The sequence below is a fragment of the Aquarana catesbeiana genome, linkage group LG07 (genome assembly GCF_042186555.1).
Source record: "Aquarana catesbeiana isolate 2022-GZ linkage group LG07, ASM4218655v1, whole genome shotgun sequence".
Classification (NCBI taxonomy): domain Eukaryota; kingdom Metazoa; phylum Chordata; class Amphibia; order Anura; family Ranidae; genus Aquarana; species Aquarana catesbeiana.
The window spans coordinates 303,215,503-303,228,710 of NC_133330.1; the positions used below are offsets into that span (position 1 = coordinate 303,215,503).

The following is a 13,208-nucleotide window of genomic DNA, read 5'->3' on the forward strand; positions in this document are numbered from 1 at the left end:
GTTTAAACTTGTAATAAAAGAAAACCTCTCTATTTATTTTAAGGGCTTTATAGGAATAGCTGGGTTGCCAGGACCTCCCGGACCTGAAGGAGAACGAGTAGGTCTATTTTACTTATACTTGAAACTTGAAAGACCTAAAAATCTGCTGCCAATGGGACCTCACAATTTGCTGACTGCAGTGACTTGGAGTCCATGTACTGTACATGTTTGGTGTGTTATGAATTGTTTTCAGTGGTATACTTGTAGGTGGAGTGTAGCTTGGTGCGGCGAAAATAACTCACACAGGTGCAATAAAAGACTTGTATTGAAGCAATGCAGCAACAGTTCACAACAATCCCAGTGGGAAGATTGTCCAACCAGGTGCACTCACGGTTACAGCAATGTGAACAGAGCAGGTTCTAGCCAGAATGACAGCATCAGTAGAGAGGGGCAGAACTAGGGTTACCACCTGTCCGGGATTAACACGGACAGTTTGGGCTTTTAATTATGTTCATTTTTCAGACAGGAATGTGGCTAGAAGCAGGGCCTGACATGAAGGTGAAGGGGCACTGTGTGCACCACATTACTATTCTCTTTGGAGTGCCCAAAGGTGTCCAAGGTCTGTTACAAACCTATAGTGTATATTAAAAAAAAAAAAAAATTGCTGTGCACCACTAAAGTGTTCGGGTTTGGCTTGAAGAAAAAGTGGCAATTTAGGCAGAACGTGGCCTGGCCATTTCGTGCTCAATTGGGGAAATGTCCATAAGAGTAGGGACCTATGTTTACCCTCCTTGTCAGGAAACTTTCCCTACTGCTAGTACTTTCCCTGCACTATCCAGTCACATAAAGCGTGCCAAACCCGGGAGCCAGGGACTTAGAGAGGTTCTGCCTGACCCAAGATGGCTTCCTGAATCACATGGGGCAACGGCATCCAACTGCATCGCTTCCCCAGTGACCCAGGAAACCATAGAGGAACCAGGTTCCTCCTGACTTCCTCTCCCACTGCAGAGCCGCTGTGGATGAGCACCACCGGCAGTGGAGAAAATAAACTGCACCTGCCTACACACTGTTTTATACAGTGAGGTTTTTTTTACAAAATGGTGCTTGATGACCAAGTGCCCAGAGCCACTTAGCACATAATAACCCCCCTCCACCTAACAAAACTTACACTACTGGACCTATCCTTTCGACTTCCAACATAGTATGGGTCCTCCCAAGCACTCTGGATCCATTTATGGTTGGCCAATAGTATGAACTAACAAAGTTAACTAAACTTTGCGTGTTTATGGCCTTGCTTTTTGTAATATGTATCAAATATGCTTTAAAATCTGTTGGGTGATTGAAAATGTTGTCTTACTTTTGGCATGTGTCTATTTTTTGCTCTTTGCATTTGTTAAAATAAATAAATTGCTAAAGAAAAATAAATGGTGTTTGGTGCCATTCAGCTGCAATTTGTTGTACCAAAAAACAATACCAAAATTGCACCTCACAATCTCCATCTATACAACACCAAAAAAAAAAAAAAAAAAAAACTTAAAGCGGGATTCCATCCTAAAAAAAAAAATTTAAAGTCAGCAGCTACTAACACTGTAGCTGCTGACTTTAAATAAGTACTTACCTGTCCTGGGTGCCCGCGATGTCGGCCGCCCGAGGCCGACCCGTCCCTCGGCTCTCGGGTCCCGGCACCGCCATCCTAGGAAAGGGAAACAGGCAGTGGAGCCTTGCGGCTTCACTGCCAGTTTCCTACTTCGCATGCGCGAGCGGCGCTCCATTCTGTGAATGGCCCCATGGTGTTCTGGGAACACACACAGTTCCCAGAAGACAACGGGGTCGCTCATCGAGGAGAAGAACTCACCGCGGAATAGGAAGAGGCAGATTAGGAAGACTGCCTAGCAACAAGGGTTTAGGTAAGTTAAATTTTTTTTTTTTTTCAATTTTTTTTTTTTTTTTTTTAGGATTTTTGGTGATTTTTTTTTTTTTCGGGGTGGCCCTCCACTTTAACTAAACTCAACATCTCATGTTGAAAACAGACTCTTGCAAATACATGTGAAGCCACATTGCCCTGTCAAGGCATTTGTCGAAATGCGTTTGCTAACTCTAAACTATCTGAGTTCCCAACTAGTTGACATAGGACAATACATTAATTAAAAGCAATGTACCAGGAGGAACACCCTTCTCAAAGGTACAGCAACACACCAGAAACCCAACAACACGCAAGACAGATGAAGAATCCCATTGAGTGTCTTCATCAAATCCAACAAAGCACTGCATGTAAAAATGTCCTTAAAGTGGTTGTAAACCCTCACATATACCCAGTGAAGTGAACAGCCTCAGATGATACACAGAGATGAAACAAATCTCACTACATGTACATCTGCTGTCTTCAGCTTTCAACATTCTTTAGAAAGTGCACATCATGTTACAAATCTTGTTTCCTCTTCCAGCAGTGGGTGTGGAGTTTGGGCATACACTGTGTGAGAGCTGATTGGAGGAAAGGCACACACCCCCACTCCACATAGGCAGAGGAATGAAGGAACATGCAGTGCTGTACTGTGAATAGACCAGCTCTCTGCTAATCTACCTCTAAGCTCCCTCCCCGACATAAATTTTCATCTGCTTTTATCTCGTGTGTCGGAGAACTTGTCAGAAGTTCTCATGCTGATAACAAAGGAACGGAGCAGGAGAAAGACACGGCACTTAGCGTTTGGAGAGAGATAAGTAAACACTACAGACATATGTGCCTAGTTCAGATGTCATGAATGGGGTTTACAACCACTTTAAGTGGACCTGTAGCTTTGTCATACTGAGAATATAAGTTGCCCAGCTGCCTCGTTTTTTTACTTTTTGACTGACCTGGAACAAAGTAAGTCAGAACTCTGGATCTGCAAACTATCCAGAATGTTAAAGGTAATTTATTGCATGCTACACAATAGTGGTTAATTTGAGTGGAGCGCTAAGCCTGGGTTCACACAATATAGTAATGCGGGAACCAGAGCCGGTTTCCGCATCGCATCTTTCCCACAAGCAGTTTACACTCTGAGAACCGCTGTGGGTGTCAATACAGTGGTAATGACACCCCCAGATTGGTTCACAGATCGCAGTGCGAACTGTGTATTTGGACAGGAATAAGATCGCATGGGTGTGAACAACCATGCAATCCGATTCCAGTGCAGGAAAAAAAAGTCCTCGCACCTTTTTTTATGCAAATCCAAATTGAGCTCAGCCATACAACTGTATAGCTAAATTCGCATTGCACAGACATCGCATGTGATCGGCTAAGATGACAGGTTTGCTTAACCATGTTAACCCAAAATGAAAACTTTTTTAAGACACAGGGAACGTTTTGCTAAATACTCATTTTATGTAACAAGCATTTAAAAAAATGAAACCGCATATCTCCTGGAAACATAACTAATAATTTTTTCTCCCTTAGGGAATGCCAGGACCACCTGGGAGAAAAGGATCGAAAGGCGCACAGGTGAGAGCCAAGTCATGTACAGAGAATGTGTTTTATTGCAAGGGGGAAATTGTGGTTTTACAGATAATGATTTAATCCGTTAATAGGTGTTGAGTGATTTATTAGTGTTTTGAAATGCTCTGCAATTAAATGTATAGGAAAATAAAACAACGAGGAAGCAACGAATGCCAAAACTGCAATTATAATTGCTAATGAAGGCATTTTAAAGTGAACCTGTCATATACAAATGAGACTTTATTTCCTAAAAGTGAGCCCCAAAAGTGCAGGTAATTGAAATTTTTTTGGTGTTAGTCCAAGGAGTCCTTAAAAATGGGCACAGTTGTTACATGGGCTTCCAACTTCAGATGCAACTTTGACATGCTTCCCCCTTGGGTTAGCACTTTCCACAAGCCTCTGTGATTAATAGAGAGAAACTCAATGGATAATAGGACAGAGCAGGAGTCAGAGCTGAAAGTGATACTAAAGTCTTGTTTTTTTTTCTTTAAAAATAACAAACATGTTATACTTACCTGTCCTGTGGGGTGGTTTTGTAAAGAGCAGCCCATATCCTCCTCTTCTCAGGCCCCTTTTCAGCGCTCCTGGCCCCTTCTCCTGTCAGCTTGCTATGGGGGCACCCGAGCTGAGCCACAGTGCCATGTGTCCATTCAGACACGGAGCCGTGATTCGGCCCCATCCCCTCTCTCGCCTCATTGGCTAACTGACGTTTATTGAGCTAATGGGCCGCTGCTGTGTCTCAGCCAATCAGGAGGGCGAGTCCTAGAAGGCCAAGGCAGTCGTGCACATCACTGGATTCACTCTGCTACACACAGATGTTTTTTATCTTAATGCATAGAATGTATTAAGCTAAAAAAAAAACTCTGTCTTTATAACCACTTAAAGTCTACGGCCACTTAAAGTGAACATAATCAGACCTAAAACATTTCTAAGGTAACATTATTGCTGAAGTTCAGACATCTGGTTCAGACATTAAATTGATCCCTTCAGAGCTAGCTTGGACCCTAAAGTTATGTTATATATGGGGCTTTGACTTTTGCTTAAAGTGATGTTCCACCCAAAAAAAAAAAAATACATAAATGTGCCTAAAAAAAATAAAGAAAAACATTTGGAAATTTTTTTTTTTTACTCACCTCTAAATGCCTGTTGCTAGGGGGTCCCTCGTAGTCTGCCCTGGGCTGGTGACATCACTTCCCCTCGGCACAGGAAGGGCTCAGCTCTGCTCCCTCCCTCTTGTCAATCATCTGGGACCCATTACAGGTCCCAGATGACTAAGCGGCCAATCACGGCGTGCGGCGCCACTCGCGCATTCTCAGTGGGTGCCCGGCTGTGAATCCACAGCCCGGCGCCCACAGTTGCAATGCTGGCGCCGCCGAACGGAGGGGGAGACGAGCGGGGCTTTGACCCCCGGCATCACTGGACCCTGGAACAGGTAAGTGTCCAATTAAAAGTCAGCAGCTGCAGTATTTGTAGCTGCTGACTTTTATTTATTTATTTTTTTAAATGGGAACTCAAAGGCTTTCCCTTTCCCAATCTAAGCGCCACTCCTATAATTCAGTTGCAAAAAGCCAGAACTTTAGTGGATAGTAGAGGCTCAGACATTTCACAGATGAATGGCAGGGAGCAAGATTTAGCACTTTGAGTGGTATAGCTTAGGCTGGCCATACATGGTCGAATTTCAAAAGAATTTTCTTTTGAAAATCTGAAAATTTGTGCGTTTTGTGATCCGATGATGCCACCATTGATTTTGAAATTCGGCCAACCAAGCCTTCAATTTCACCTCATGTTGCTACAGAAGAGAATTTTCGTGGCTGGGAATCTTCTTTTCTTTCCGGGAATTTTCTATTCTTGCACATGCGCATTTCTTTTTCTATTACATTTCTCGCACGATTCTCCCATAATTGATTAGAAAATCGTTCGTTTTTCCAAAAATTTCCAACATGTCTGATTGCGCAAATTCAATGGCGGCACGAAAATTGGTTGTTGCTGCAGCCCACTAATGGTGCGAAATACGAACGAAAATTCTTAGATAAGATTTTCGAAAGAAAATTCTTTATGAAATTCGACCCATGTATGGCCTCCCTTAATCTCAACTTCAAAAACTCTTGTTACCTTAGAAATGTTTTTTATCCAGGTCAGGTTCTCTTTAACCACTTGAGGTCCGGGCCATAGCCGAATGACGGCCACAGCGCGGACCTCAATTTCCGGGAGGCCATCATAGGACGTCCTCCCCTGTGCACGCGCCTGCGCGCGGTGCGCACGCTGTGATCACCGAGTCACAGAGACTCGGGTGATCACACATCAGAGTAAGGGGCCGATCCCGGCCCCTTACCATGTGATCAGCTGTCAGCCAATGACAGCTGATTACATGATGTAAACATAAGCTCGGCAATCTTTTTTTTTTCTCCTCATGCTAACAGCGTGAGGAGAAAAAAAAGCCGGTCACCGGCTTATGTTGAAAGGGACATCGGTCCCGAACAGGAAGGAGGCACATCTGCCTCATCTGTGCCTGCCAGTTCAACCTGCCAGTGCCCACAGTGCCCAGCAATGCCACCTATCAATGCCCACAAGTGCCACCTATCAATGCCCACCAGTGGTGCCAATCAGTGCCACCTAGCAGCGCTGCCATCAGTGTAAGCAATCAGTGCCCATTATTGCCATCCATCAATGCCCATCACTGCCACCCATCACTGCCACCTATCGGTGCCCATCAGTGCCGCCTCATCAGCGTACATCAATGAAGGAGAAAAATTACCTGTTTGCAAAATTTTATAACAAAATATTTTTTAAAAAATGTTTTTTTTATAAAATTCGGTCTTTTTCAATTTTTTTAACAAGAAATAAAAACCGCAGAGGTTATCAAATACCACCAAAAGAAAGCTCTATTTGTGGGAAAAAAATGATAAAAATTTAATTTGGGTACAGCGTTGTATGACCGCGCAATGGTCATTCAAAGTGCGACAGCACTAAAAGCTGAAAATTGGTCCGGGCAGGAGGGGGGTTTAAGTGCCCAGTAAGCAAGTGGTTAAAAGCACTGAAGTTCAAGAGGGCACAACGGTGAGGGAGGTTTACTAAAACTGGAGCACTCAAAGTCTGGTACAGCTGTGCCTGGTAGCCAATCAGCTTCTAACTTTAGCTTGTTCAATTAGGCTTTGACAATAAAACCTGGAAGCTGATTGGTTTCTATGCAGAGCTGCACCAGATTTTGCACTCTCCAGTTTTAGTAAATAACCCCCATTGAGTCGCTTGCAAGCAAACATTGTTCCCAAGAGGTAACGTGTAAGAAATTTGGTGAGCGTTCTGCCCTTCCTCCATCCAAACCTGGAATAATTATTTTGGACAGAATAACGCATTCAGATTCAGTTCTTTTATATCAAAGTACACTTCTGATGAATAACACAAATGTGATTGTAGACCAGTAAATGTTCCACAAATGTTACAGTTTCAGCAGCGGACCTCATGGCGGAATGTAATAAACCCGATAACAGAGGGGCCGTCCACCTCAGAAGTGCTTTCCAAACACATTCTGCAGTTACAAGGATCTAAAAACTGCGATAATTGGTTAGGATCCAGTTTCACTGCACTCCTGAGTTATTTTAGGTTGTCTTGCAGCACCTCTTTGGAAAACACACATGGACAACGAGCATTACATCATTCTGGCTTTGTATATAATGCATCACAAACATATGGCAATATAAAGCCTGACAATGTAGCCAAGCTGCAGCTTTTTTAAAGACTGGACTTTGGCCCAGACGGAGATTTTGCTTTCCAGCAGCATGCTTTATAGAGCTACATGAAAATATTCATTAGAAACTGGTGTTTTAATTCCAAGGGGGGTTTTTGGGTAAAACCGTACCATCGGATATTCATTTTCACTGGTCTGGCTATACAAGACTGCTAAAAGCAGAGTAGTTGTGAAATGGTATTTTCTTGGCGCTATATAAATCCTGTATAATAATAATAATAACGGGGAATCCAGGCAGATGCAAAATAAATGGTTATATTCATTATAAAATCACAGCTTATATTTTTAAATGCAACCAGTTTAAGTACCTAAATGCGCTATTTTGTGTTCTACATGCACCTGTGATAGGAGGAGAAAGTGACTATGTGCTGCTGCTCTTTCACTGTCCAATCACAAGCTGGGGCGGGAGGTGACCTATTTGTATTATTTAACTACAGTAGGGAAAGTCGGGTCACTAACCTTGCTCTCCCCTCTCTCATTCCTGTGTAAATCTCAGGGCTGAGCCTGTATGGAGAGAAATGCAAATCTTTTGGCAGGCAAAAGAGTTCCCGTATATGAATGTCAACTTTGTATTTAGTTGTCACCTGGAGTCTAACATTGAATGTTTGTTACTTAAGTGAAACTGCAACCTATAGTTACTATAGTATAAATATCCTTACACCATCCAAAGTACAATGTATCTAAAATTCCTCATTGGTAACATACAACATAAATATTTAAAGGTCCTATACTTGAGATAATTGTAATATTTACTGGGGTGATTGGGCAGGAGGGTATACTGTGAGTCAGCTCCCAATGCCTCAGTCTAACATACACTGTATTACCAAAAGTATTAACACGCACATGAACTTTAATGGCATCCCTTAGTCTGCAAGGTTCAATATTGAGTTGGCCCACCCTTTGCAGCTATAACAGCTTCAACTCTTCTGGGAAGGCTGTCCACAAGGTTTAGGAGTGTGTTTATGGGAATGTTTGACCATTCTTCCAGAAGCACATTTGTGAGGTCAGGCACTGATGTGCATGAGAAGGCCTGGCTCACAGTCTTCACTCTAATTCACCCCAAAGGTGTTTGAGAAAGCCTGGCTCGCAGTCTCCGCTCTAATTCGTCCCAAAGGTGTTCTATCGGGTTGAGGTCAGGACTCTGTGCAGACCAGTCAAGTTCCTCCACCCCAAACTTGCTCATCCATGTCTTCATGGACCTTGTGTGTGCACTGGTCCGCAGTCATGTTGGAACAGGAATGGGCCATCCACAATCAGTTTCCGTAAAGTTGGAAACATGAAATTGTCCAAAATGTCTTGGTATGATGACGCCTTAAGAGTTCCCTTCACTGCAACTAAGGGGATAAGCCCAACCTCTGAAAAACAACCCCACACCATAATCCCCCCTCCACCAAATGATTTGGCTTAGTGCACAAAGCAAGGTCCATAAAGACATGGATGAGCGAGTTTGGGGTGGAGGAACTTGACTGGCCTGCACAGAGTCCTCACCTCAACCCGATAGAACACCTTTGGGATGAATTAGAGCAGAGACTGTGAGCCAGGCCTTCTTGTCCACATCAGTGCATCACCTCACAAATGCGCTCTTGGAAGAATGGTCATACATTCCCATAGACACACTCCTAAAACCTTGTGGACAGCCTTCCCAGAAGAGTTGAAGTTGTTATAGCTTCAACTCAATATTGAACCCTTCAGACTAAGACTTTGATGCCATTAAAGTTTATGTGCGTGAAAAAACAAGCGTCCCAATACTTTTGGTAATATAGTGTATTTTAGGCACTATGACGTCATTTGAGAAAATTGTTTGAGGTCACCAGCAATATTATAGTCATTCATATAAATCAATATCCTATATTCATACCCATAACGCAGGTGAGATAAGAACTGCAAAGCTACAGTGGTATATAGTGGTTTCACCCAACAGTCTTGTGAGGTATGTGATTCACAAGAATGGATGAACAGAATTAAAACGAATACTTCACTTCAACCATGCTTTTAGCTGTTTGTTGGCAGTTCCGCTTTAAGAGACATCGGTAGTACGTGTACTATTTGTTATTCAGCTGAATACGTTTTATGCAGCACATGGTTTAAATCAAAAAAGAAGACGTGTTTTGTTACATTTTTCCGAAGCATCACCTTAGTTCGTGAACCCTGGAGTGTTATTCAGACCTTCCCAAAAGTGTTGTTTCTTAAAAAAGAAATTCTTTGTTTTCACACTAAGAATGAAAAAAGTTACTGTGGAGATTGCAGATATGGGTGTGTTGGGATGAACAGTAGCATCTTTGTGTACAAGGGAGTTCAAAAGGGGGATTTCCATTAAAAGAGTTGACCCTTGCCAAAAGTGATTATAACTTCGAGGGTACTCTGGTTCCTATGGGCCTCTTGTACACAACAGTAGGACCTGTACATTGTGACCAACACAATGTACAGGTCCTACTGTTGCGTACAAGAGGCCCATAGGAACCAGAGTACCCTCGAAGTTATAATAATTTTTGACAAGGGTATTTGGCATCCCAGTCTTATGCCCCGTACACACGGTCGGACATTGATCAGACATTCCGACAACAAAATCCTAGGATTATTTCCAACGGATGTTGTCTCAAACTTGTCTTGCATACACACGGTCACACAAAGTTGTCGGAAAATCCGATCATTCTGAACGCGGTGACGTAAAACACGTACGTCGGGACTATAAACGGGCAGTGGCCAATAGCTTTCATCATTTTATTTATTCTGAGGATGCGTGGCACTTTGTGCACTCACGATCGGAAATTCCGACAACGGATTTTGTTGTCGCAAAATTTTATAGCCTGCTCTCAAACTTTGTGTGTCGGAAAATCCGATGGAAAATGTGTGATGGAGCCTACACACGTTCGGAAATTCCGACAACCAGGTCCTATCACACATTTTCCGTCAGAAAATCCGACCGTGTGTACGGGGCATTAGTCTGTAGGGTTCAATATTGAGTTGGCCCACACTTTGCAGCTATAACAGCTTCAACTCTTCTGGGAAGGCTGTCCACAAGGTTTAGGAGTGTGTCTATGGGAATGAGTGCAGACTGAAGTCTACGCTACTGGAAATACTGTAACCCTTCCTCCAGATTAAAACACAGTTTGCAAGGCCAAATAGACTTTTAATTTCAAAATCCCCTTGCCTTCCCTACCCCTCCTGAACTAACTAGCTCTACCAGAGCCCCCACTCCAACTTTTTACTTACCATTACAACAAAGCTCCATCCTGTGCACTGTTTATTGACCCATAACAAAAATTCTGCATATTGCTCTCTTATAGACTTGTATAAGGGCCAACCCAAGATGCAATGCCAGTGTCCAGGGTAGCCTTATACAAGTATTTAAGTGTTCAGTGCACAGGTGTGCTCTGCACCAAAGAGGATCTCTACCCAAAGTGAAGTAAACATTGCACGGGATGTGACCCCGCTGCAGAGGTAAGTCAGAAACTGAGGTGGGGAGTGTTAGTGCAGGCTGGTTCAGGAGGGTAGATAATTTAGCCGATTCATACCTGAGCTCTTTGTAGCTTGAAGCTCATAGCTCCAACACACTCAGCAAACTAAATCCCATGCTTTTAAATTGTCCTGTTCCCAAATGAGCACTCGGTACCTGTAGCTCGACACCTGAAGCTCAAATTGGTACATGAGCTACTTTTGAAGCAGAATAGGACATTTTTTGGCTCCATGGGAGCCTTTGAAAAATGCCTAAAAATACCTGAAGATTAGCGGTTTTCAGGCATAAACAACCATCTCGTCCTCCTAGTAACTAGCTTTCCATTGACTAAAATAAAAACGCTCATGCCTAAATATGCCAAAAAAAAAAAATCTAAGAAAAAACACTCCAAAATTGCCTGAAAATGATCACATCTAGGTGTGGCAGCTTAAGATTTGAAAGTAAGGTTGTCCTTTAAAGTTGACCTCTGGGCACAAAAATATACTAATATTACCTTAGCATATTTTAGTTTATATTATACCTTTGAAAGCACTATTGGGCCATCTGATGCCTCACCATGCAAAATCTGGTCTCCAATGCCCCCCCCCCCCCGTGTGCATTAGGACCATGTAACACAGTTGTGACATGCTGCGTCATCCATTGGTGTTACAAGGTGCTGGGTACAGCCACTTAGTATGTATCCGTTAACTGCAAATGAGTAACTGATAGCCATTCCTGGTCAGTTTAGCAACCCAGGTCATTTTGATCATATCCAGTTTTGTTTTGCAGTTGTTGTCCAGGATGAAAATAAACTCACTGCCAGCACACAAGCCCTAAAGAAGGGGAAGTTTTGACCCCCTGAAACCCATTGGATTTCCTTTTCCTATGTCATGATAAAATATGATATCTTGTGATATCTCCACATCACTGGCTTGTACCAGAGGTGCTGCAATGCACTACACTCCCCAGAGTAACATTTTATCAGTTGCCTTTGGGTCTGCAGTGTAATGGTGGCTATACATGCTTTGATTTTATCATTTCATCGATGTATGATTCATTCAAAATGATTGAATCTGAAAAGAATCAAATAGCCATAACTTCTTATACAAGAAAAAAACATTTATAACTTTAAAAAAAAGGGGGCAGACTCAATGGACCACTTGGTCTTCTTTTCTCTGCTATCACTCTTCTATGTTCCTGTTTTACAAAACATGTATGGACGCCATAACAGGGAGGCAAACTCTAGTTACAGAAAAGGTACTTGGACTCGTACATTATTGCAAATTCTGTTTAGTGATGAGGGTCAATGATTGGTGCATGGAGTTTAGCTTTAACTAAAAGTGTTTCTCTTAAACATGTAGCTTTATCAGTAAACAAGCCAAAGCAAATCCCAATTTTGCACATTTTTGCAGTATCCCTGTTTCCAATAATCAGCACTTCACAGGATAAATTCTCAAAGGAAGACATACTGAGGACACTGGGAGAGTGATCTGCAACAGCTGTTCACAGGCTGAGTATCACTGCGTCTTATCAAAGCGAAGGGAGTGATGTCATCTCTGCAGTGCAGAGGATGAGGAGGAAATGGATGCTGAGACTTCCTTGCTGTGCCTTTTGTTTTCCTGTAAATGTTCCACCAGATTAAACTAGATTAAAAGCCAAAAGGTTTCAAGTAAATATAAACCCAATTTCTAAAATCTCATATAAGCTTAAACAAGTCATTTTCAATATTTTTAACCTGCAGCTTTCACAAAATGTATGTTTGGTGATCTTGCCATCAAGGTCAATGTTCATTCCCTGGTATAGGGTGATACGCTGTGTCCCTATCTCCCAATTCTGTTCTTGCATTGTCACACTGTCACAGGGGCCTTCAATTGAAACTCTAAGTGGCTATTGTATTCCTACTTGAATCTTGGTATCCTCTGGGTATTTTTTCCAGATCTGTGCAGTAATTCAGTGTGAAACTTTCCCTCTGTACAGGAGCTTCCTGTAATAAAGACTGGTCACTGCTGCTCTCTCTCCTTGTGCAGGGTGACTGGTCTTGTCTCCGCCCCCTTCTGTCATTATCTGCAGGCAGCCTGTAGTGGGTGGAGCCTGCTGGCTCCCCCCACAGCTCTGCTCCCTGTACAAGGTATGTACAGCAAAGAGATATTTTCACTGCTTTTTTTTTTTTTTCAAATTTATATCTGGATTTGTAAATGCAATGTTGTGCACACAAACTTGATTTTTATCACTTTTGGCTATTTAGGAATATATTTACTGGTAAATCAAAGTTTTGTGCCTAGTTTGTGTGTTAAGTTCAACTTTTAGTGCCCAACCCAGTGTGAGATCAATATTTAACAGGATTATATGTATTATTTTAATACTTTCTAAAATTCAGTTTATATATATATTGGTGGATCTAAATACACCATTGGCATTTGGAGAAATATTTTATTAGCACCTCTCAGTGTTCTTAAAAAATGAATACATGTCTTATTTAGAAATTTGGGAAAATGCTGACAAAAATAGTTTAAAGGGGTTGTATGGTCCTTTTTAACTTTCTTTAGATATACAGTACATGTAATGGCCTGTGTTAA

General features: G+C 42.2%; 1 protein-coding gene across 1 annotated transcript in view; it reads left to right on the forward strand.

Moving 5' to 3' along the window:
• COL24A1 (collagen type XXIV alpha 1 chain) overlaps positions 1 to 13,208 on the forward strand; it is a 418,688-nt gene that overhangs the window by 212,462 nt on the left and 193,018 nt on the right. Inside the window, exons 11-12 of the mRNA XM_073593602.1 lie at positions 44 to 97; positions 3,413 to 3,457. Of these exons, the coding sequence (XP_073449703.1) occupies positions 44 to 97; positions 3,413 to 3,457 (99 nt within the window). The remainder of the gene's footprint in view (positions 1 to 43; positions 98 to 3,412; positions 3,458 to 13,208) is intronic.